The sequence below is a fragment of the Acomys russatus genome, chromosome 4 (genome assembly GCF_903995435.1).
Source record: "Acomys russatus chromosome 4, mAcoRus1.1, whole genome shotgun sequence".
Classification (NCBI taxonomy): domain Eukaryota; kingdom Metazoa; phylum Chordata; class Mammalia; order Rodentia; family Muridae; genus Acomys; species Acomys russatus.
In genome coordinates this window covers 6,553,776-6,579,133 of record NC_067140.1, presented here as the reverse complement: position 1 = coordinate 6,579,133, position 25,358 = coordinate 6,553,776, and the positions used below count along the sequence as shown (strand labels likewise).

Below are 25,358 nucleotides of genomic sequence, written 5' to 3'. Positions count from 1 at the left end.
AATATAGCAACCCTCTCTCTCTCCTCCTGGTCTCTTAATCTGCTCTTTTACAGCACCAGTTTCTGACATATTAGGCAAGTCTTCTATTACTGCTCACTGCTGGCCTTGCCACTAGAATATAAATTTCAATAAGTAGGGATTTTTGTTTATATAGCTTATTGGTGTGTCATAGCTGTTCAGAGCAGTGCCAGGCAAATTCTAAGTACCCAGTAAACACTCATATTTGATGGGTGAATGAAAATGTATTAATAACCACATAAACTTAACCCTAGAATAACCAGTCAAGGCAACTCTTATGAGGATTAAAAATTATAGACACTAGGCTAAAGTGAAATGTCTGTCTTAGCTATTATTTGTGTCTGTCTGTGTGTCTGTCTGAGGGCGTCATGAATGATAGGCAAGTGCTCTACTCACTGAGAAATATCTCAGCCCTAGCCAAATATTGTGTGTGTGTGTGTGTTAGCTCTGCTCCTTAACAGTTAGGTTTTATTATGAATTTATTAAACAAAAGTATCTTCCTTACAACTTGACTACTCTAAGCAAGAAGGAAAGGAGGTTAAAAAGAACAAGACTAAACCTTCCGGGTCTCAGTTTCACAGGATGAGTCGTCCATCACAATGTTTATCTCAGTGAGGTATCTGTGGTGTCTCAAAAAAGCCCGCCAAGACTGCTTTCACCAGGGACCAAGTCACATTCCTTCTAGAGGCAAAGCCTGCCAAGATTGCTTTCACCTTGGCCTAAGTCATATTCCTTCCACATGTATGTACATGTCAGTGCTCTGGGTTACACAAAAGGCACTTTGAGCAAGTCAGTTTCCACATACCAAAACCCCTTACCTGAACTACAAGTTGTCTGAAGGAACCATTACCTAAGCAAGTCTCAGCTGCAGGAGACTTCTTGGGTTGTCAGGCATGTCTCGGGACTAAGCTAAGCTCTTGAGAATCCTTAGGAAGAGCAATTCCATAAGCTCCAGATACCAATCGGTTACTGACTTACTGAAGGCTACTTCAAAGCCTAGCTGCCATCACACCAGAACGCATGCCAGACACGATGGCTCTGCTAACATTCTGCTGTTAGACGTGCATGTGTGTGCAGGCGAGCATGTCCTTGTCTGTGCGTGTGGGTTGGCCAAAGACTCACATGCCCCATCCTGTTCTATCAATCTCTGCTTTATTCCTTGTTTGTTTGTTTGACCAGGTTTTCCTGTGTAGCTCTGGCTGGCTTGTTGCTGTGTATACTAGGCTGGCCTCAAGCTCACAGAGATCCCCCTGCCTCTGCCTCATGAGGCTGGAATTAAGGTCGTGCACCACCACACCTAGCAAGATAGGGTCTCTTACTGGACTTGAAGGAGACTGGCAGTCAGCAAGCTCAAGTGATCCTCTGTCTCACCTCCCTGTCCTTCTCCCAACACTAGAGTTACAGGTGTGCAGAGGCCCACACAGGCCCTCCTGCCTGCTCAGCAAGCATTCTTACCTACTGAGCCATCTCCCCAGCTACGTACATGTGCTTGCTGCTAAGACAGAGATTCCCTCTGTTGACCACGCTAGCCTGAATTCAAGATCCTCCTGCCTCTCTCTACCTCCTTAGGAGCTGGGACTTATTATTTATTTTTTTATTTGGATGCTGGGCGGTGGTGGCACACGCCTTTAATTCCAGCACTCGGGAGGCAGAGGCAGGTGGATCGCTGTGAGTTCGAGGCCAGCCTGGTCTATAAAGTGAGTCCAGGACAGCCAAAGCTACACAGAGAAACCCTGTCTCGGGGGGGGGGGGGAATTTAGGTTGGCTTTTTAATTTGCATAAATGGGAAAAATATCTCCGCGCAGCACTGTTTAGTGAAGAGTAAAGAGGAAGTGAGACAATGAATCAGACTGATGATGTTTGCCTATGGAGAGGTGTAGAAATCACAAGCCTGATGCAGCCAAGACCAAACTGCATAATTCATCTGGTCATGTGACCGTTGGAAGTCCAGAGCAAGTTTCTTGGAATAGGAAAGGCATTGGTGAAATGGACCTTAAACCAATCAATGTTATTGCCTCGCTACTATTAAGCATTGTAAGACTGATTTCAGAAGACGAAAGCTTGGGTAATGGTTCCTCTCAGAGTGGGCTGGACTCCTGTTTGATAGGCACTGCTGCCCAAGCTGTGGGATGACTGAGTGGGACCAGGTCATCAGGACTGTAAGTAGAACTGTCCAAGTGGCACAGCGGAAAGAGTCAGTTTTAGAGTTGAAATCCTATGTTAATTGACTCCCAACTCTGTTACCAGTATGTGGTCTTGAGCCAGTAACCATAAGAGTTCAAAGGTTTAAGTGCTTCTGTAAATGAGAGGATTGGGAGGAAATTACATATATATTTATTATTATTATTATTATTATTATTAATACTTTGTGGGGGATGGCCACCTGTGTCACAGCATATACATAGCAGTCAGAGGACAATGTCCCAGAGTCTCCTTTCTACCACCTTTCTTTCCAACCTTAGACTAAAGCTCGAATTGCTATGCTTGCTCAGCAAGTGCCTCTACCCATTAAGCCATCTTGCTAGGCCAAGCTGAATATGCAAATCCAATTGATTAAACTTAAAACATTGTTTGTATCATTTTTTTTATTGCCTAATGTTATAGGGAAAGACTTTCCCATAAATTGGATAAGCACAATTTTTCAAGTCAGCATCTACATTTCATTTCATTTATCCTCTTGTTTCAGTTTTATAAGTCGGGACAACTGAGGGATGTTTTCACCAAGTCCTCTGCTGACAGGGTGGAGTATGTTTTCATGGTCCCGACGTCTTGTCCGAGTGCGACCCTTCCCTACATCCCTTCCTCCTTTGACTCTGTAGGAACTGCAATGGGAAATGTTGCATTAACTAAGAGAATGTGAATTTAAGATAAAACCCCAAGTTAAGAAGGAGAAAAAAAATGGGACAGGAATGTACATTAGTTGGCAGAGTACCTGCCCACCTTGCACGAGGCCAAGGTATGGTCTCTGACACCACAGAAATCAATATGGGAGCACACACTGTGACCCCCCGAACCTCGGAAGGTGGAAGTAGGGGTATTACAAGTCTAATGTCCTTCTTAGCCACGTGGTGAATTTGAGACGAGCTTGGAATATATATATGTGTGTGTGTGTGTGTGTACATAACCCTATGCAAACAATAAGAAGTGGTGATAGAGCTCACGGTTGCCAAGTTTGTGAAGCTAAATTTGACCACTTGGGCCTTTGTGGTAGAAGGAGAGAATTGACTGCCACAGGTTGTCTCTTAATTTCTACCCATGCACCATGGTATGTACACACACACACACACACACACACACACACACACACACATATACATTCATTTTTAAAAAATGCAATGGATCCAGGTGTGTATGCCTTTAAACCCAGCACTTGGGAGGCAAAAAGCAGGCAGCTCTCTGTGAGTTCAAGATCAGCCTGGCAGACATAGTGAGTTCCAGGACAGCTAGAGCCACATAATGAGATCCTGTCTCAAGACAAACAAACAAACAAAAAACAACAATTTTTTAAAAAGACCAATGAATATATGAAATGGTGTGAGTGGATAACGCTTATAATCTCAGCACTTAGGTGGAGGCTGAGGCAGGAAGATCCTGAATTCAAGGCCAGGCTCAACTACCCAGTGAGACTGTGTTTCAATAACTGAAAAACAAGCGAAGGGCTGGCGAACGTGGTGACAGGTCTTGGTTGACAACTTGAGTCTGGAATTTTGTCCATTAGATTATTTGAAACAGCAAGACCCATCCTAACTCCTGGCAGGATCTTCTGGTGGCAGCCCAGATAAAAAGACATGAGAAGGGTTAGCAGCCTTTCCCACCCTCGCTCTCCCTCCCCGGCATGCTCATTTACCCAGTTCTGTGGCGTTCCTTTTGCATTCGAGCTTACTTCTTTGGGATTCCAGTATAAACAGAGGCCCAGGAGCGCTCCAAGAATCCTCCAGGACTCCAGTGTCGGGCTGGGACTGCCATGACAACCAGCCTCCTGGAACAAACAATGACCACATTCCTGGCCGTTTCCAGAGTGAGACAGCCATTGTTGGGACTACATGAATTTCTAAATAGGTAATATAAGCCACACAACGGATATAATATGGAGAAGTTTATTATAGGGGGAGGGGTACCCCAGAGATAAAGAAAGAGGGGAGACAGGAAGAGGGAGAGAGAGAAAGAGACAGCAAGAGAGGAGAGAGGAACAAGAGAGGAAGGTAAGAGACAGGCAAGAGAGCAAGAGAGAGGCACACGCGAGGTGGGTTTGCCCTTTTGTATACTAGGCAGCTAGCCCATCTAGTGGCAGGCAGGTAATGACGTCATAGGTTGCTAGGCAGACTGGGGCTATATGCTAACCTGAACGGACTCCTGAAACCCAGTCTAATAAATCCCCTTTAAACACACACACGCAAAAATATTTATTTTATCATCTTTGTTTCTTTAGAGACCCCTGACTGATAGAACAAGTTGTTAAGGGCATGGCCTTTAGAAGCAGGTCCAGTCTGTTTCTTAGCTCGCTCTCCTTTTCCCCCTCTCTCCGTCCCCGCCTTTGTACCTCACTTTGCTACATCTGAAACTTGTTAAGTGAGTTAGCATTTGTAAAACCTTTAGAACAGTGTCCTGAACAGGACAACACTGTATGCTAAAAATGGTTCATCAAAGTTCGTTTGTCTTTGTGCGTGTGTATGCGTGTGCGTGTGCGTGTGCGCGTGCGTGTGCTGGGGATTGATCACGGGGGCCTCAAGCTTATATTCTATGCCCGAGTTTCACCTGCAGCTGCTGGGCTCACCGTGAAGCATCTTATTAGTACTGTCTAAGGTTCAAATAACTAGCTGTACATGTGTCATGGCTTCCCGAAAAGGTGTTGGCTTTTTAAATTAGCAGTTGTCATTGTTCTAGTAATGCATGCATAAGCATTTATGGGGAAATTTGGGTCCTGCCCCAAAACGGCTTAAAGCAAGACAAATGCCTGCCATTTGGACACTTAACTAGTAATTAGGAAAAACCCTGTCTATTTGGAAATACGATTGGCATCTCAGGGCGGTCCGCTGCCAACTAACTGAATTCGTGAAATCCAAAAGTACAGTCGGGTAACCAGCTGGCAATCATGTCAAGTTCCTCAAGTTAGGCTAATCCCTGGCCCCTTGTTTCCTGCATTGGGATGGTGCTGCCAGCTTCCTTGCCTTTTAGGTTTTCTTTACAGCTTACAGCTTGGGGTGTTCGAAACCCGGTAAAAAAGTACTTCTTTCGAGGAGGATACCTGCACTTCACCAGAAGATCCTTTAATCTGGACTGTGGTTGACCCTTCATGAGCCTCAGGTGCCCCTTTACCTTGGCCCAGGCCTTATTAGCCTCTCCACCCATAACCACAAGTCTTGTTTCTCTAATAACCCCGCCTTTTCGGAGAAACGCAAGGGCGGAGTTGAGGGAGACCGCACCGTCCTTGCGCTTGCGCAATGGGCCGGGCGCTAGCGGCCCAGGGAGGCCAAGCTCCTAGGGCAGCTGTCCAGCGCGCCTGCGCAGTAGGCCCGGAGGCTGGCAATGCTAAATGGACTCGCCCTCAGGGCTGTGGCGTCAGTGCGACTGCGCGCGAGCCCGGTGCCGCGGTGCTTGACTTCGCCGCGCCGGGTGCTTGAGGTAGCCATGCGGAGAGCAGATCCCGAGCAACCTGCTAAGCGGCCCCGCCGCGATGGCAGCCCAAGGACACCGCCGAGCTCCCCTCCTGCAGCGGCGACCACGTCTCCGAACTCTGGCTTGGAGAACACGGACATCCGAACCTGGGAGCCGGAGGACGTGTGCTCCTTCTTGGAGAGACACGGCTTCCGAGAGAAGAGAGTGCTGGACATCTTCAGAGGTAGCGGGGCTGAGGGACTTGGGATGGCGACCGAGGGGCGGAGCGGGGAGAACCCACGCGGGAGGCTCGCCGTTAGGAGGCCTCTAGGGGAAGCGACCGGAGGGAACCTGAGGCGGGAGGCGCTCAAGACAAGAGCCATCCAGACGGGCTACCCGAGGTGGGCACAGGTGAAGTGCAAACCCACAGGAAGGTTCTAGCTCTGCGGGCTTCGAACCTGGGAGGTGCACGGGGAACTTTGCATCTTCTAACGGTGGATGGGTCTCTTCGCGAACTTGTCACCTCTCCTGCTGACAAGAGAGGTCCCCGCCCTTCTAGGAGACTTCACCGTAGACTCCCGGCAGCGGCTTGCGGTCTTTCAGGCTCACCTGGCTGGGCTAACCGCAGCTCCCGGAACACTTGGTCCCATGAGAGATTTTAGGCGCTGTTAAGTTTTGCTCCTAAGCTGGTTCCGGAATTTGGGGTTTTCCTAAAAGGGGAGGCAAGTCGATTGAACTCTGGATTCTCGCTGGCTACCCTAGCATCCCTGTAGGGTTCAGTATGTGCTTACTGCATTTGCAGAGTGCTCCTGAGCAATTTCTCCTCCAAAAATGAGAACAAACTTAGTTGACCCCTGAAACCCCAACATCCCACAACTTGGCCACGCAGAGGGAAGCGTAGAGGCTGGGAATTGTTAAGTGGCTCTTCTGGTTCTTGCTCGTGCACCAGACACTTGGCATCTTCTCAGCTTGTTGTGGTGGGTGTGAAACTTAACCCCAGGCATGGTCCCCTGAAGTGTTTGCTCCGGAAGTGTGATTTGCAAATTCAGTAAACTTTACTTCTTGTGAGGCCCCCCGTGAGCCCGCCTAATTGAAGGTCGGAGTGCAAAGTTTAAAGTTCAGGACATAAAGGTAGCCTAAATGCAGGAACTCACATTTTCTTTTTCTTTTTTTTTTTTTTTTTTTTTTCCGTCCCCACTTCTTCTTCTACAGGAAAGTAACTTTTTGGCGGTGATGAGGGTAGATGGCTGTGTAGTCCTAGCTGTCCTGGAATTTGCTCTGTAGACCAGGCTGGCCTCTTAACTCAGAGCTGCACCTGCCTCTGCCTCCTGAGTACTGGGATTAAAGGCGTAGGCTACCACACCTGGCAATCGTTTATTTTAATTGTATACGTATGAATGTTTTGCCTTTGTGTGCGTGTGTGTGCCTTGTATTCTTGAGGCCAGAAGAGGGTGTAACTCCTTGAAACTGGAGTTACAGATGCTTGTGAGCTGTAATAGGGGTTGCTGAGAACTGCATGCCAGGCCTCTGCACGAGCAGTGAGTGCTCTTAACTACTGAGTTATCTCTTCGGGCTTTATTTTTAAGTTATGCTTGTGGGGGGTGGGGGTGGAGAAGGAGTGGGGTATTACAGGCCGTTGTGCAAGGCCTGGTGTGAGGACCGGACTCAGTCCTCTGGGGAACAGTATGTGCTCTTCACTAATTAGCCGTCTCTCCAGCCCCAGATGATGTTTTCATAGCCAGAGATGTTAAGTAACTTTCCAAAGTCCCACCATTAGACAATGCAGAGTTGGATTTCTTAGCGATTAAGTCTTCGGATTCCAGAATTCATTCCAGTTATTTCTCTTTCTCTCTCTTTTTTTTTTTTTTTTTTTTTCTTTCTTTGTTTTTTCCCCCCAAAACGGAGTTTCTCTGAGTAGCCTTGGCTGTCCTGTACTCGCTCTATAGACCAGACTGGCCTCAAACTCACAGTAATCCATCTGCCTGCCTCTTCGTCAGTGAGTACTGGGATTACAGGTGTACACCACCGCACCTGGCTCCAGTTATTTCTTTTTTAAAATTTATTTATTATATATACAATGTTCTGCCTGCGTGTAACACCTGCAGACCAGAAGAGGGCACCAGATTTCATTGTAGATGGTTATGAGCCATCATGTGATTGCTAGAAGAACAGGCAGTGCTCTCAACCTCTGAGCCATCTCCCCAGTCCTCCAGTTATTTCTTAACTAATGCTCTCACTAAATGACTGGGGAGCATATACCTGTAATTCTACTACTTGGGAGGCTGAAGCGAGACAGTCAAGACTTCAGGTCCCAGTCTCAGGTCTTCAGCCCATCGTAGGCTACGTAACGAGGCTTTATCTCAAAACAAAACACCATTGGAGAAAATAGCCAAAATTATAAAGTCGACTAAGAGTAAGAGGGAAAAAAAAAAATCTACCCAATGGAAAAGGGAGTAAAATAACAAGGAGAAACCATTAACAACCAACCAACATAAGCAAAGCAATTCTATTTCAATAGGGATTTACAAAATACTGGTTTTTAATTTAATAATTAGAAAAGATAGTAGGTAAAATATGTGTACCAGTAAAGTTGCTAGAAGTGTCCATTAGCTCGACTACGGCCTGTTTGCCAATGCTTTTTGACTTACAGTAAATAGTGATGGCTGACATTTACCATATACTTTATATCCATTTTGCAAGCTTTTTGGGGAGGAGTAGATTTTTGTGTGTGTATACATAATATGGAGGGTCAGGCTCAGGGGTCTGTTCACGCTATGTGTGAACTCTACCACTGAGTCACACACCCCAGTCCATATGTATTTTATTTATTAATATCTTTACAACAGGGTCTAGAGAGATGGCTCGGTCAGTAATCATGCAAGCATGAAGACCTGAGTTCTGAATTCCACCACCCACAGGAAGAGTTAGGTGTAGTGGTGTATACTTATAATCTCAGAGATGAGGGGACAGAGACAGGTAGGTCCCTGAGGGTCACTGGCCAAACACTCTATCTGAATGTTGCACATAAACTCACACAGGTGCATATACACATAAATAAAAGGTGAGTAAATCTTAAGAAAAATACTAGGCAGAAGAGCAAAGGAAGAGGCCTGACGTTGACCTCCAGCTTTCAATAAGTGCACAGATGTGCAAATGCACCCACATACAAGTGCACAAATACAAAATGTACTATGACTTATATATATTGTAGAATGCAAAGTATCCATTAAGAAAGATGTAAGTCCAGCAGTGGTGGCCCACGCTTGTAATCCCAGCACTCGGGTGGCAGAGGCTGGCCAGCCTGGTCTATGAAGAGAGTCCAGGACAGCCAAGGCTATGCAGAGAAACCCTGTCTCGAAAAAAAACAAAAATAAAAGAAAGATAGAGGCCTTCATTATTGACAACTATGTTTAGGATACCGAATGGGAAAAACTGGTTAAATGACAATCTTTTATATGTGTAAAATTACGTAACTGTACATAGATAAATGTGTTATCTCAAAATGTTAACAGTAGGTATCGGTTTGAACTTAAGTAAATTGGCATTTTGTATTTTTAAATATTATTTGGACTTTTTACATTGAGTAACTTTTTCATGATAGGAAAAATACAAAAGTACTATTTTCATTTCAACCTTTTTCCTCCCTCACGCCCTCATTTTTTCTTGTTACATTGAGAAAGAAGGTTTTATGTTTATGTGAAAATAGTCCAGAGTTCTCGAATCTGAGCTCAAGAAGAGCTAGACTTAGTTATTTGGGAAGATAAAAAAAAAAAAGTACATATATGTATATATAGTTCTTTCAAAATGCATAACTATGTACTTTCAGAGGGTGGTGAACGCCTATAATCCCAGCACTCGGGAGGCAGAGACAGGTGTATCTCTGTGAGTTCAAGGCCAGCCAAGTCTACAAAGTAAGTCCAGGACAGCCAGGACTATAAGAGAAACCCTGTCTTGGGGGGAAAAAAAAAAACAATAGAAATAAAACTCTGGGTACTCCTCAGTCTGGTTTTAACCAGATGATTCTAAGAACAATTGATTTGAGTGCCCTTCTCTAGCCCCGCCCCCAGCCCTGACTTTAAAAGCCGGAAGCAGCTGACCTGGCAGAGCCTCATGAATAATTAGATTTCACTTTATTTTCCCATTGGTTTTCTCAAAAATAATTTATAGATGTTCATCTGATTCATCAAAATAGTTCCTAGATTAGTTACCTAATTAAGATTTTAAAAGTAGGGGCTCAAAAGTATGGTACAGGCTGGGGAGGCAGCTCAGCAATAGAATACGTCCCTAGTGTGTACAAAGACCTGGGTTCAATCCTTAGTAACTTTTCCTTTCTTTCTTTCTTTCTTTCTTTCTTTCTTTCTTTCTTTCTTTCTTTCTTTCTATTTTGAACTATGGAGTCTCCCAGAGATAAGGCCAACCTAGCTATGTGGCAAGACTCTGTTATTTAAAAAAAAAAAAAAAGAGCCTGGGTATCATGGTATACCCTTTTCTCCCAGTACTTGGGAGGCAGAGGCAGGTGAATTTCTGTGAGTTTGAAGCCAGCCTAGTCTACATAGTGACCATAGTGAGTTCCAGGATAGCTAGAGGTACATAGTGAGACCCTGCCTCAAAAACATAACTAAATGAGGAAGGAAAGTCTAGAGAGATAGTTCAGTGGTTAAGACTGATTGCTTGTAGCTGGTGAATCTTTGTGAGTTCGAGGCCAGCCTGGTCTGCCAAGTGAGTCCTGGACAGCCAAGGCTACACAGAGAAACCCTGGGGGGGGGGGGATTAAGAGAGAGAGAATATGAGAGAGAATGATTGCGTTTTATCATCACTGGAAGGCTGGAGTTCTGTTCAGATCTCAGCACCCACACATAATAAGATGAATTTTCCTGTAGGTGCTAGTAAGCCCAACTGTGAGGTGGGATCTCGACAGGAAGAGGATCGCTAGCAGTTGCTGGCTTTCAGCCTAGCCAAATACAAGTTCAGAAATGAGACCTTGTCTCAGAGTAACAGGCAGAGAGTGGTGGAAGATGACACAGTGCCCTCCAAGTGTCAGTACTGGTGCACACATACAACACACACACAGAGACAGACATACATAAGTTAATATATCCTTAATATATATTAACTTTTTAAATGAGTTATGTTTTTTAAGGGCTTTTTAAAAAAGATTTATTTATTACTGTGTATGCAGTGCTCTGCCTGCATGTACACCTGCAGGCCAGAAGAGGGCACCAGATCTCACTATAGATGGTTGTGAGCCACCATGTGGTTGCTGGGAATTGAACTCAGGAGCTCTGGAAGAACAGCCAGAGCATGACGCTTTTGTGTCCCAGTACCTGAGAAGCGTTGGTTCCACGACCCAAGCAGGTAACTAAAAATCGATGTTTAAGTCTATTACATAAAATAACAATGTTTTCAACTAACCTGTGTCCACCCACACTGTGTACTTTGTCATCTCTGCATTGCTTATAATACCTCATAAGATGTAAATAGTTGTTGTGCTGTATTTTTACATGTTATGTACAATAATGGACAGAAATATTTACTTGTTGAGTACCAGTGTAGCTTTTTCTGAATACTTTCCATTAATATCATAAATAAGGAATCTGTGGTTACAGAAGGCTGGCTTTAGGTCACATGGTTCACTGCCTGTAGTGGCTCATCGTAAACACATGCTGAGTAAATTCTGATGTATTCAAACAAAAAAAAAACTGGAAAATATATGCTGTAAATATTGAGTTTACTTTTTCCTCTTCCATAGAAAATAAAGTCACTGGTTCAGTTCTGCCCTTTTTGGATGAGAAACTTCTTGAAAATCTGGGAGTAAGGTAAGAATACTGAAATTCATAGTGGGGGTGCGACCAGACACACTTCATTCGTCTTTCAGAGACAAAGCGCGAGAGCTTGGGTTTTTTCCATTCTCCTTTTGTACCGTGACGTGTTGTTAATGCCACAGCTTTTGCTGTGTGGGTTTGTGTTTAGTATTACATGTGGGTTCCATTTCAAAGAGCATTGCTGATGAGATTCATGAAGTTTGTAGTGGACCAACTTTTTACTCTCAAATTCAGAATAATTGAATTGTAAACACTGGAAATAAAAAGGAACCAGCAGGAATAAATTATCAAGAAAATCAAAGTTACCATCCCATTTGTAAGTCTTCCTAAGGCTGTCTTAGGACTGGGTATGTCTGTGTATATATACACTGGTAAAGCAATGATTTTTCCCTTTATAGCTTTGTACACACACATGTAGATACCTGTGTATGTGGCTGGAGATTCTGGGGTCTAAGAGTTGACGTCTCTCTAAAGCTCTTACCTGAGTATCCAGTGTTTATGTGTGCTTTAAAGTGGAGTTTTTCTTTCTTTCAGAATTGGCAACAATTCATTGTTTGTGGTGACACTGAACTAATAAAGAAGACAAAGGCTTATTCTGAATTACTTTAGGTCCTGTGAACTTGAGAGTAGAAATAGATTGTGAAAAAAATAGCACCAAAGAAGTGGGCAGTAAAAAAAAAAAAGAAGTGGGCAGTAAAAAAAAAAAGAAGAAGTGGGCAGTAAAAAAAAAAAAGAAGTGGGCAGTGATGGCATACTCCTTTAATCCCAGGCCTTGGGAAGCAGAAGTAGGTGGCGATCTCTTGAGTTTGAGGCTACCCATGTCTCAAAAAGCAAACAGACAAAACAAAACACAACAAAACAAAAATCACTAAAAGGCGTTAATGTCTTTTAGAAATTGTCCTTTGGGTCACAGCCTTCGGGGACTTCGCTTCTTTTATAACCCATTTCAATCATCTCAGTCTTCCACTAATTTCCTTATTACCTGTGAGCTGGCTCTTTTCAAAAACCCAAATACTATTGATTTGTTTAGCAGACGTTTATGGGACGCTCATTAGGATCTAGGTGTTCTTCTGGGAACTTGGGGCACATGGGCAAACAAGAAGATTCCAGAAGGAACACTACTGTAGAGTATGTGCCTTGTACCTGCTTTCTGCCTCTGAGATGGAGTCTGCAGGCTCTGAAGACTTGCTTTAGTCTGTAATGAAGTCACCTGTTATATGTTTAAATTACCAAAATTATATTAAATCAGGGCCAGCGATGTGGCTCAGAGGTTAAAAGCACTTATTGTTTTTCCAGAGGACACGAGATCAGTTCCCAGCACCCACACCAAGCTCTTTAGCAGTGTCTGTAACTCCAGCTCCGGTGGGTCTAATGCCCCCTTCAGGCCTCTACACATAATGCACTCATGTGCACAAACCCACACATAGACACATAATTAAAATATTTTCAGTTAGATGAATTTAAAATTTTTAGTTCTTCTATTGTACTGTCTACCTTGCAAGTGATCAGTAACCACTTGTACCTAGTTGCCACTGTGTTGAACAGGGCAGATAAGGACACTGCAGATAAAGTAACTACAGAAAGTTCTCCTGAAAGGCAGTTGCCTCAGAGGACACATCACCTGTGAGCCAGTGGTTGGTACTGGCCCAGCTTGCTACTGTACTGTCAAGATTTTCTCTCTTCTTTCTCCTCCTTTCTTCTTTATTTTGGTTTTCTGAGACAGGATTTCTCTGTGTAACCCTGACTGTCCTAGATCTCATTCTGTAGACCGAGCTGGCCTCAAACTCATAGAGATCCTCCTGCCTTTTCCTCCTGAGTGCTGGGATTAAAGACATGGGCCACCACCCACCGCTGGCTTAGTTAGGGTTTCTATTGCTGCGAAGAGACACCATGACCATGGCAACTCTTATAAAGGAAACCATTTCACTGGGGCTGGCTTACAGTTTCAGAGGTTTAGTCCTATATTGTCATGGCGGGAAGCATGGCGGCGTGCAGGCAGACACGGTGCTGGAGAAGGAGCTGAGGGTTCCACATCTGGATCTGCAGGAAGCAGGAGACTGACTGTGTGCCACACTAGGCTTAGCTTGAGCAGGTGAGACCTCCAACCCACCCCCACAGTGACACATTTCGTCCAACAGGACCAATCTACTCCAACAAGGCCACACCTCCTCCAACAAGGCCACACCTACTCCAACAAGGCCACACCTACTCCAACAAGGCCACACCTACTCCAACAGGACCAATCTACTCCAACAAGGCCACACCTCCTAATAGTGCCACTTCATGTGGGCCGAGCATTCAAACACACAAGGCTATGGGGCCAGACCTGTTCAGACCAACACACACTGTGACGTGCGTGGAAGGGTAAGCTTCCATGACCAAGTTGCTTTTTCGGTCATGGCATTTCATCACAGCAATAGAAACCCTAAGACAAAACTCCCAGAAGATGCTGACAAGTTACTTGTCGAATTAAAGTAATTCCTACATTCAACAGAACAATCAGAATCTGAAGTGGGGGCTGGAGAGGTGGCTCAGACGTTAAGGGCACTGACTGCTCCTCCGGAGGTCCTGAGTTCAATTCCCAGTAACCACATGTTGGCTCACAACCATCTATAATGTGATCTGATGCTTTCTTCTGGCCTGCAGGTGTACATGCAACCAGAGCTCTGTATACATAATAAATAAACAAATAAATAAATAAATAAATAAATAAATCTTTTTTTAAAAATCTGAAGTGAGGATGCACTGAATGTTTTTTTAATAATTTTTTACATATACATTTATATTATTACACATATATAAAATAAACTACATACAACAAGAAGATTGTTTTTAAATGTTTAAAGGAGAAGATAAAGAAAACCCCAAGGCCCCCCAGAAGAGAGATAAGAACTGTTTAAAAAAAAAAAAAGGATTGGTTGTGGTACTTCTGACTTCAAGTCTATTAGGACTTTTAACAAAAGAATTTTTTTTTCCCCCACCTGATTGCACAGCAGAACCATCAGGGATCCTGACACCTGCCTGCTGCTGTTTTTGTTAACATTTCTGCGGGATGTGTCTGCATTATGCATCAGCAAATGAGCAATTGGAAATGAAGCAGGGCGTTGTAAGATTCTGAGCGGTTCAAATACAATTCCCATGAGATTATGTCCCCAGCTGGAGGATTATAGATAAGGGAAGATGGAACACAAAGCTAAAAACCATCATCAATAGCAGTTCATGCTTGACTGGCCTGGGTGGGCCCCTGGGTTCAGCAGGAACTTCTTGTGAGCAAGCGTAACAAACCACCAAGAGAGATCACTCCACAGTTTATTGGGGGGACAGGGCAGATTGCTGGGCTGTCACAGAGAGTAGAGAGCAGCAGCCTGGTGGGAAAGCAGGTGGATTTTGTGACAGTCCGAAGGGAGGGGGGTCCTTGAGCTGATGCAGGCTGTTCTGGGTTAAGTGGGAACTAGATGTGCTTTGCCCCATTGATTGACCCTCAGAGGCAGAGACAGGAAGTAGAGGCTTTTCTGACTAACAAAACACATGATTCAGAATTCGGAGCTGAGGTTCCTGTTTACCCAATAAGAATCTGACCTGGGTTGGGCCGCATCCATCAATCTAGGACATGATCAGCAGTGTTGACAATGAAAGTTTCTAGGAGTGTGTTTGAGTTATTGATTGTGCCTTATAATCTGCTTTTTCTTTTTATTGGTGTAGATAACCCTAGAGCTGCCCACAGTCTTCCCATTCTCCGGGAATTACTATTAACCAAGTGTTGATATATTTACTTACGTCTTACGTCGTTTCTATTTTAGTTCCTTGGGGGAGAGGAAGATGATGGTTGAATGTTTCAAAACCCTGCGTCAATCTCACATTGATCTAATGAAGGTAAGAGAAATCAGAGCATGTAGACAGCGTTTACTTTGTATAAATGGTATTGTATCATGATTTGATCATGGTCTCTAACATTGAAACTGTGAGACCCCAATTAAACGCTTTCTTTTATAATACGCCGTTGTCAAGCCAGTAGAACAGTCAGTAATTAAGACAAACCGTGTCAGCGGGGTGTGGTGGTGCACACCTGTAATCCCAGCACTCAGAGAGGCAGAGGCTGGTTTACAAAGTGAGTCCAGGTCAGCCAAGGCTACACGGCGAAACCCTGTCTCAAGCAAACAAAAACAAACAAACAAAAAGTTTCCTTTATAGGAGATGCCGTGGTCATGGTGTCCCTTCATAGCAATAAAACCCTAAGTCTCAGGGTTTCTCTGTGTAGCCTTAGCGTCCTGGACTCGCTTTGTAGACCAGGCTGGCCTCAAACTCATAGCAATCCACCTGCCTCTGCCTCCCGAGTGCTGGGATTAAAGGAGTGCGCCACCACGCCTGGCTGAGTTCGACATCTTGATCCCCAAGCAACAAGAAGACCGTGTGCCACACTGGGCTCAGCTTGACCATGTATGAGACCCCAAAGCCCATCCCCACAATGACACACCTCCTCCAACAAGACTCCATTTACTCCATTAAGGCTACACCTCCTGTTAGTCCAGTTCCCTGTGGGCCAAGTATTCAAACACATGCGTCTATGGGGCTATACTTACTCAAACCACCACACACTGTCTCAGAAAACCAAAATAACAAGCAAACCTTTGATTTATGATACCACTTAGTGTGTGTGTGTGTGTGTGTGTGTGTACATATGTGTGTACATACATGTGAACATACAAGTGTGATAGCCCAAGTGCATTAGTCAGAAGACAACTTTTGGGAGTCCGTTCTCTCCTTCCACTATGTTGGTGCTAGGAATGAACTCAGGTCGTGGGGCTTGGCTTCCAGCATCTTTATCCACTGAACTATCTCTCTATCCATGCAATAGTTTTCTGGTGATCATCTGCACTGACAAACGCCCTAGTAACCTACAGTCATAGGATTGCTTTTATTTTTTTAGGTTTCTATTTTGATGTCCGTGTATGTATGTATTATCTATCTATTTATTTTTGAGCCCTGTCTAGCCTGAAGTTTGCTATGTAGACCAGGCTGGCCTCAAACTCACAGAGATACCCGTATCTCTGCCCCCCCCCCCAAGTGCTGAAGTTAAAGACATGTGCCACCTCATTCAGCAAGTTTTTGTTTTTAGTTTTTAGTCAGTTTTTTTTCTATGTGTATAAGTGTTTTTGCCTGCGTGTATGTCTGTGTACCGCTTTCATACGTGAAACTCCTGGTCCTGGAGTTTCAGGACCGTGTGGGTGCTAGGACTTTTGTCTCTCTCTTACTCTGGATGGAGTCTGCTGTCTCTCCCAGAGTGCAGGAATGGTTCCTGACTGAGTTTTTACTCTGCTTGGCACATACAGTTGATTGAACAGTTAATGGGATTGCATTATCTCGCTGGCTAGTAACAGGCAAGGATATCATACAGTAGACTATGTGACTGTAAGGAATCATTTATATCAAGTAGTAATAATACTAAAAATGAAATGACTACCAAGCAATAGTGGTGCACACCTTTAATCCCAGCACTTGGGATGCAGAGGCAGGCAGATCTCAGCCAGCCTGGTTTACATAGTGAGGTCTAGGACAGCTAAGGCTACACAGAAAAACCCTGTCTGGAAAAACAAACAAACAAATAGTATTACCGCCAAGAAATTAACAGTAAAAGTGTTTTAGGCTTAAATGGATTAAAAGTAGGTTGTTATAATTTCTTTGACAGTCTTTAGTAATAAAATATATTCTCTCTGGTCTCTGATGGTTAGGTTGACCTACTGTTGACCTACTGTTAGGAGGATTATGTTTGTTTATGATTAAATATTTAGAGATCATTGAACATGGTCTTATGTGATAAGGATATCAGGGGATTTAACTTTGATCATCTTGGTTCCTTCTCTTCCCGAGTACTTAGTTTTTTTATTTTTTTAAATTTATTTATTTATTGTAAGTGAGTGCTTTATCTACAGAACAGGGCACCAGATCTCATTATAGATGGTTGTGAGCCACCATGTGGTTGCTGGGAATTGAACTCAGGACCTCTGGAAGAGCAGGCAGAACTTTTAACCACTGAGCCACCTCTCCAGCCCACTCCTGAGCACTTCGCTACCATTCCCTAAGTATTGTTAGTAGTGATAGACTTGGTGCAGTTTATGATAGGCATTAAGTGACTTCACAGAGCACAATGAGAAATGTTAATACTCTCCAAGCACACATGGTACGCAAACACTCATTAAAAAAAATAGAATGTCAGTTTTTTTATTGTGGAAGTATGGCCTAATAAATGTTTATTATTAGGCTGTAGTTACTATGATTGGTGTTTTCTAACCCACTGTCAATCAATAAAAACACAGACACCTGTTATATTTTATAATAGCCTTGCTTCACCTGGGGCAGAGCAGATATTAATCCCCTAAACTACCTTCCAATCTCCCTGCCCACATCCCATGCCATCTGCTTCTAATAATTTCTTGTCGAGCTACCTCCCATCCATAATCCCAAATGCTTGCTAATGTTCTTCATCTGGGCCAAATCTCCATCCACGCCAGCCATGTGCTTCTTACTCGATCTCACCCAGGATGCCGGCCTCTTTCCTTCTTTCTTCTCCTCCTGTCTCCTTCCCAAGATCCTCTTCTGGTATCTGACTGCTTCCCTTCCCAAGATCCTCTCTGTCCCACAAGCCTGCAAACCTTAGTCACACCTGTCCCATTTGCCCTGCCCGGCTGTGTTGGCTTTTTATTTGTCAAATAGGAAGAAGTTCTCAGGCAAAGTTACAAGCATTTTAGGGAGCCTTTAGTCCCAGCACTCGGGAGGCAGAGGCAGGCAGATCGATGTGAGTTTGAGGCTAGCCTGGTCTACAAAGTGAGTCTAGGACAACCAAAGCTACACAGAGAAATCCTGTCTTGAAAAACTAAAAACAAAACAAAACAATTTGGGGTATTTGAGTCTGTCTGCTCATTTGGGTAGCAACCAGACCAACCCCCAACAATTCCTTTTTCTGCTTAAATAAAAAGGCTATTTTAAAAATAATATACAGGTGCTGGGCATAGTCGCCTTTAATCCCAGCACTCAAGAGGCAGAGGCAGGTGGATTGCTGTGAGTTCGAGGCCAGCCTGGTCTACAAAGTGAGTCCAGGACAGTGAAGGCTACACAGAGAGACCCTGTCTCAAAAAAAAAAAAAAAATACAGTAAGAACAATTATGAAACAATTATAAAAACCAATAGGTAAGACTTACATACATAATGTCTAATCAAAAGGTATTTAGCCACCTTGAAAAAAATATTTATTTTACCTTGGTGAGTCTAAAATTCTGAGCCTAAATCAATATCCTTTCTCTATCAATCTAAAAACATCTACCTAGACCTAAAAGCATCTTCTTTTTATTTTTTATTTATTTTTGTTTTGTTTTGTTTTTAAGTGGTTGTCCTGGGATTCTCTGTGTTAGCCTTGGCTGTCCTGGACTGGCTGGCCTCAAACTCACAGCTATCCATCTGCCTCTGCCTCTGCCTCTGCCTCTGCTTCCTGAGTTCTGGGATTTAAAGCATGCGTCACCACACCCAGCCCTAAAAGCATCTTCTTAACTCCTAAACAACTAAGCTTAGTTATAAAACTAAACTATCTGGTTTTCAACCCCTTCAGAGACTTGAGAAGAAATAAAATTAATAACCTGAATAAATAGGAAGTACACGCTAGAAGCCTCCAAAAAATAAAAAGTAATAGTTTGCTGCCTGAATAGCTACCCAAAGCTCTCTATAATGCTGGAGCATCATCTTCAGCTTCCTGGCCCAGTATATCTGACAGACATATTTGTGAGGCAGGAACCATTGAGGACTTGCTTGCCCTGTCTTGGCAGAGTGCGGCCATTGACTCTGCCTGCATCCAAGCTTGCCCATGTTAGGCAGAATTCTGTCTGTGGTAGAAATAAGGGCATTTTGCCCAGTGGCTTGTTTACCATATTTAAAGCCATCTCCAAAAGGAGGTTCTTTGATGCTCATCATCTTCTTTTAGGTAGACTGGGGGTGCTTCCAAGAGTTGGCATATCTCATTGTCAGAGAATCCTTAAAGTAATAAAAACATCTTTAAATGCCATTTTCTGTAGGTCGCTGAGTTTTTTTTGAAGGCCTTATCTAATTATTTTTACATTGTCTATCTGTAGAACACTATCTATCTTTTAAACCTGGGATGTATATTCCTGTGATAAAGCTGGACTAATATCTGACACATATATTTGTGTGTGTGTGTGTGTGTGTGTGTGTGTGTGTGTGTGTGTGTGTGTAAAAGATAACCTTAAATTTGAATTCTATACCAATGTGATTAACAATATTTGTGATTAACAAAGCTTCAAAGCTTTAAGTTGAGGAGTAGATTCAATAATCTACCTTTTATATTATTCCTATAAAATATTTCTATATTCCCCTTTCCTTCTTTTCCACCCCTTCCTCCTTACTTAAGACAGATAAAGAAAAGAAAAAGAAGCCGGGCAATGGTGGCACACGCCTTTAATCCCAGCACTGGGGAGGCAGAGGCAAGTGGATCCCTGTGAGTTCAAGGCCAGCCTGGTCTACAATGCGAGTCCAGGACAACCAAGGATACACAGAGAAACCCTGTCTCAAAAAAGAAAGAAAAGAAAAAGAAAAATTCCTGAGTCTGACTTCATTTTTTTTTCTGAATAAGACCATTAATAACTTGTAACCAACCCTTTTAAAACATTTAGCATCTATTACCCTCCTCCCAAAAGAAACAACCAAAATCTAGCTGCCCCACATTAATGGAAATGGGACGTTGTTCTCTTAAGGTTGCTTCCTGCTGATTTAGGGGCATAGGATACCTTTTGGGGGGCCCAAGTAACTTTGGAAAAAAATGGTTAAGCAAGCTAGCGTTACTACATTTGTGGTCTAGTCTCTAAATGTTGAGAAATTCCAGGCTTAATAGGAGTCTTGTTTGGAGCATTCTGAAATGCTGGACCAATTAAGATCAGCAACTTTCTTCGAAGCTGTCCTGGAAGCAGGCTCTGATGAGGAACAGCAATTGAAGTAGTTGAGGTTGGAATATGCAGGATGCTGGAACAGATGTGCCGGCATCTCAGCATCCTGGAGGATGACTCCTGTCAGGTCTGGTCCAGCATCGGTGTCAGGTACCTTTGTTCTGAAAAAATACAATTCTTAGACGCATTATACAGTCCTAAAAGTATGAATGTATGTGCTGGGTACACAAGTCAATTAAGGATGGTTCTCCGCTCTCTGTGTGAGCAGAAGAAAGACATCTGTAAATTTTTACTCATGCCATATGAGTAGCATGTAATAACAAGTTATGGGCATTCTGTAACCAACAAGAAGCTTTGGCTATGCGTAGACATTCATGCCTCAGAGCTATTCCCATGTAGTGGGATTTGCAATATGAGTTACCTGCTTGTTCTGCAGTTTGAATTCATCTAAGTATAGGCTGACTTAAGTTAGCAGTCTCTCTTTTATCTGGGTCTGTTTCATTTTGACCTCTCCCAAAGGGGTTTTATAACATCACCATTAGCAGTGAACTTACAATCACCATCATATTGAAAGCATTAGCTGTGGCTGGTTTTCTCTCACTCCTTCTCTCCATAGGAGATGGACACTTTGGCCTCCCCCCCCGCCCCTCTTTTTGGTTTTTCTAGACAGGGTTTTTCTGTGTAGCCTTGGCTGTTCTGGACTCACTCTGTAAACCAGGCTGGCCTCGAACTCACAGCAATCTACCTGCCTCTGCCTCCCAAGTGCTGGGGTTAAAGGCGTGCGCCACCACTGCTCAGCCACACTTCCACCTTTTAAACATATGAATTGTAGCTTTTGCATTCTGGGACCTAACTAGGCTGGTGTGTACTTTTTCACCAGTAGAGTCAGTCCCCTGTGTCTCTTTGTGTCAGGTGTGACCGCTGCCTGTCCCCCATGAAAATGTCTCACATTTAAAGGGGTAAGCTGTCTGCCAGAGCAGTGTGACACCTCAACTCAGCCAGCATACAAAAGCCTTCCACATGGGAGGCATGCAGCTTGCATGTTTGTCTCCCTGCCTAACTTTGGGTTCTTACACTGACCAACAGAACATATCTCTTAGGAGAAACTGCCCGGTGGCACCAATTCTCCATGGAAGCCCCACCTCCGAGGAGATTGGCTGGCTTTTTTAGAGCAGGGTGACATCATTTCTTCTTACATAAGCCTAAGACTGATGTGTATCCATCTTTTAGATCAGTGAAGACATATCTTCTATTATTAAGAAAAAAGAACTTGCATAGTAACTTTAAGGAAAAATTTGTCATTTTGAATCCTAGACTGTCTTTTTGTAAGTAGCTTGTTTTGTTTATTTATTTATTTATCTTAAATAATTTATTCAGATTATATCCCTGTTTGTTATCCCATCATTTGTATCCTCCCATCCCTCCCTCCCTCTGCCCTAGCAAGACCTCCTCTTCCACCATATGATCACAGCCTATTAGGTCTCATCCTGGTAGCCTGCTTTCCCTTCTTCTGAGTGCCGCCAGGCTTCCCCACCAAGGGGAAGGGGTCAAATTGGGGGCACCAGAGTTCATGTCAGAGGCAGTCCCCACTCTCCCCACAACCGTGGAAAATGAGCTGTCCATTGGCTAGAGCTGAACGGGGGTCTAGGTTTACTGCATGCATTGTCCTTGGTTGGTGCAGCAGTTTGTGCAAGCCTAGGTCCTCCAACCTTGATGGTCTTCTTGTGGGGTTCCTGGACCCTCTGGGTCTTCTATCTCCCCATTCTTCATACCATTCTCACCTGGAGTCCAGCAGCAAGTCCCAGCATCTGTCCCAATCCTCCACTGCATGGAGTCTCTCAGAGGACATCCATGCTGGGCTAATATCCACTTATAAGTGAGTACATACCATGAGTGTCTTTCTGGGTCTGGGTCTGGGTTATCTCATTCAGGATGATCATTTCTAATTTCATCCATTTGCCTGCAAGTTTCAAGATTTCCTTGTTTTTAATAGCTAAGTAGTATTCCATTGTGTAAATATACCACAGTTTCTTCATCCATTCTTCCAGGTTCTGGCTATCATGAATAAGGCTGCTATGAACGTAGCTGAGCAAATGTCCTTGTTGTGTGGAAGAGCATCTTTCAGATATATACCAAGGAGTGTAATGGCTGGGTCTTGAGGTAGCTAAACAGAGAGTTCTCAACAGAGGAATATCAAATGGCTGAGAAACACTTAAAAAGAAATGTTCAACATCCCTAATCATCAGAGAAATGCAAATCAAAATGACTCGGCGATTGCCTCTTATACCCATCAGAATGGCTAGGATCAAAAACTCAAGTGACAGCACATGCTGGCAAGGATGTGGAGAAAGGGGAACACTCCTCCATTGCTGGTGCAAACTTGTACAACCACTTTGGAAATCAATCTGGCACTTTTTCAGTAAATAGCTTATTTTATCAGCAGGGGATCCCACCCTAACTTACTGTGTAGATTAGGCTGTGTGCCAGCACTGCCCTGGTCAAATATTTCATCTCAATTCCAGTCAAAATGTCAAAAATCTCATGTTTTAGCAATGTCAAACAACAAATATATTCTATTTCTCACTATAGGCAAAAATAAAACTTTCAAGAAAAAAATCAAGCAAGGAAACAAGAAACTTCTAGTCTTGAGCCAGTTGTGCCAATTTAGGCTTGAGCAAGCAAGGCCCTGTCCATCATCCCTTGCAGTTCAGTTGTTGCTAAATTGTATTTGGTGGGTCCTTCCCAGAAAGAGCTGACAAGCATCTGGCAGCTGTGGAGCTTTGAGTGGTAGCCGCCATCGACTCTATCAAGAGGAACCCTGCGCCGCCTTCTCTCTTTATAGCCTTGGGTGCCTCGGCTTTCTCCCAGAGCTTTCTTAAGAGAGGGCATGGAGAAGCGTGGTCACCACTGAACACACATTGTAACCACGTCCACGACAACAGCCGAAACAAAGCCAGAAAAGAACCAACCACCCTCTGTCATGGCGCTTAATTTAGGTGCAGTTTTAGGCCTGCCGCTGTCTAAAAGGCTGACGGCCTCTCAGTTTGACCTTTCCAACCCGACATATTTCCATAGCTGCCACTGCCCTGCGAGCCTGCAGGCGGCAGCTGGTAAAATGCTCTGGCCTGCGGACGCACATGTGTTAAGCTAGAGAGTGAGCCTTTCAAACCTCAAAAGGTTTTGGGGGGTGGGGTAAAAAAAAAAACCCCACCATTGCTAAGGAACCATTCCTCCCTTCCACCTTTCCAGTAGCTGAAGTTTGGTTCTGGCAGTCAGCTCCGTGTGCCTCCTGTCTGCCCACAGTAGGTTCCAAGCTTGGGTTACATCTCTGGGAGCTATTCTCCCCCGCCCCGCCAACCAAGAGAAAGGATGATTGTTTTAAGACTGAGGATACATTAATTCAGTTGGGCCCCAAATATGTTCCTGTTAATTTAAAGCTATAGCCTAGTAATAAACATTTATTAGGCCATGCCTTTAAATTAACAGCAACATTAATGAAATTGAATTATTATAATGACTATTATATAAAAATATAACATGCTCACTGTTGATTTTTATATAAAAAGGAAACTGTAACATTAACTGTTAAAGGTAGTTTTTTTAGTTGTATCTATTGCTGCTGTGTGTGTGTGATGGAGGGACAGTGACACGCGCGTGTCATGATGGGCATGTGGAGGTCAGAGGACAACTTTTTTAGCGTAATTTTCCAGGTATTTAATGATCCTATTCACGGCCATGTTGAGTTCCACCCTCTGCTCATCCGAATCATCGACACACCTCAGTTCCAACGGCTCCGATACATCAAGCAGCTGGGAGGCGGCTACTATGTTTTCCCCGGAGCGTCCCACAATCGCTTCGAACACAGTCTCGGGTAAGGAGGGAGATGCGTGGAGAGCGTGCGCTCTACCTCTCCTCCTCTCGTGTGGGGTAGTTTGTTTACTCTCTTCAAGAGTGCTTTTTTCCAAATGGTCATTGTAACATCTTTATTTTATGGATGAGAAAATTGAGACTTTGGATTCCTGTTTACCATTGTTTATTTATGTGGTTTTTAAACTACCTCTTATCCTTCCAAAAACCTAATATCTGTTGATAGGCCAGTTGGATTAAATACTTGGCTGTGAATACTTCAACTGAAGAGGGTTGGCTGCTGGTATAACCTGTTAATCTGATTAGGTTTCCTTCAGCCCCTATTTAAGTCTTTTTATTTCTTTTCTTCTGGGACAGGGCCTTCCGGTGGAGCTCAGTGTCCTTGCACCTCATCTCCTGAGAGCTGAGGTCCTGGGCACACTCCACCATGCCTGGCTCCCATTTTGTTGTATAGCGTCACCCTTTTAAACAAAGTGATTATGTCCGGAAATATTAAAGTTAGAGAAACGCTTATAAGCTCTGAGAGGGCCGTCTCGGTGGTATGCAGTAAAGCTGAGGCTTTGGGCTGCTTTTCCTTTATGCGTGTAGAGCTGGGAGAAGTGGGCAAGGAATAATTGGAAGTTAAATATTTGGGTTTTTGTTTTTTTTTTTTTAATTTACTTTGTGGTTTTCATTTGTTAACCAGGCTTTTCTCTTTTCTCTTTCTTCGTTTTGTGCAGGGTTTCATTAAACAGTCTAGGCCAGCCTCAAACTCCCAATACTTCACCTTAGCCTCCCAAGTGTGGGAGTTACAGATGTTGCCATCTGTCCTGGTCCAGTATCAAGATACATGGACCTGTACTCAAATCATAAACAATGTCTATTGAACACTTATTAGAACCTTCCAGAGTACAAAATTGTCTGCCTTCCTAGAGCTCAGTTCAGGGCAGAGGAAAGAAGATATATTTTTAGCAATTCCTTTCAGAGAGAAGTGCTTGAAAGTGCATTTAATATTTGTCATAACGTCTGTTGCTTTTGTTTTTGTTTTTGTTTGCTCTGCTAGGGATTAAACCCAGGGTCTTGCACACGTGGGTCAAGTGTTGCACGGAGCCTAACCCTCAGCCCTGCTGAG

At 43.7% G+C, this 25,358-nt stretch overlaps 1 protein-coding gene across 1 annotated transcript in view; it reads left to right on the top strand.

Annotated features, from left to right (window-relative positions):
* The first annotated feature begins 5,462 nt into the window (after nucleotides 1-5,462).
* The window catches only part of Samhd1 (SAM and HD domain containing deoxynucleoside triphosphate triphosphohydrolase 1), a 45,870-nt gene continuing 25,974 nt past the window's right edge, over nucleotides 5,463-25,358 (top strand). The window contains exons 1-4 of the mRNA XM_051143662.1: nucleotides 5,463-5,857; nucleotides 11,363-11,429; nucleotides 15,236-15,308; nucleotides 24,091-24,251. Coding sequence (XP_050999619.1) covers nucleotides 5,545-5,857; nucleotides 11,363-11,429; nucleotides 15,236-15,308; nucleotides 24,091-24,251 — 614 coding nt within the window. The 5' untranslated portion in view covers nucleotides 5,463-5,544. The remainder of the gene's footprint in view (nucleotides 5,858-11,362; nucleotides 11,430-15,235; nucleotides 15,309-24,090; nucleotides 24,252-25,358) is intronic.